The 384-nt window shown below is 56.0% G+C and overlaps 1 protein-coding gene across 1 annotated transcript; it reads right to left on the bottom strand.

Moving 5' to 3' along the window:
- Positions 1–5: 5 nt before the first annotated feature.
- On the bottom strand, positions 6–377 carry LOC118453155 (tubulin alpha-4 chain-like; the record flags this gene model as incomplete). The annotated part of the gene is made up of 1 exon (XM_035902624.1): positions 6–377. A coding segment is annotated over one exon (372 nt), but the record flags the coding sequence as incomplete, so codon positions are not given.
- Between the last annotated feature and the right edge of the window lie 7 nt (positions 378–384).

Below are 384 nucleotides of genomic sequence, written 5' to 3'. Positions count from 1 at the left end.
TCGCCACGGTAGAGCATGCAGCAGGCCATGTACTTCCCATGCCTTGGGTCACACTTCACCATCTGGTTGTTGGGCTCAAAGCAGGAGCTGGTGATTTCAGCCACCGAGAGCTGCTCGTGATACGCTCTGTCAGAGGAGATGATGGGGGCGTAGGTCACTAAGGGGAAGTGGATGCGTGGGTAGGGCACCAGGTTTGTCTGGAACTCCGTCAGATCCACATTGAGGGCACCATCGAAGCGCAGCGAGGCCGTGATGGACGAGACAATCTGGCTGATGAGGCGGTTCAGATTAGTGTAAGTGGGGCGCTCAATGTCCAGGTTTCGGCGGCAGATATCATAGATGGCCTCATTATCCACCATGAAGGAGCAGTCTGAGTGCTCCAGG

The sequence above is a fragment of the Egretta garzetta genome, unplaced genomic scaffold (assembly GCF_000687185.1).
Source record: "Egretta garzetta isolate BGI_Z169 unplaced genomic scaffold, ASM68718v1 C8136236, whole genome shotgun sequence".
Classification (NCBI taxonomy): domain Eukaryota; kingdom Metazoa; phylum Chordata; class Aves; order Pelecaniformes; family Ardeidae; genus Egretta; species Egretta garzetta.
Note: the sequence above shows the minus strand (reverse complement) of the source record. Positions and strands in the feature narration are given on the sequence as shown.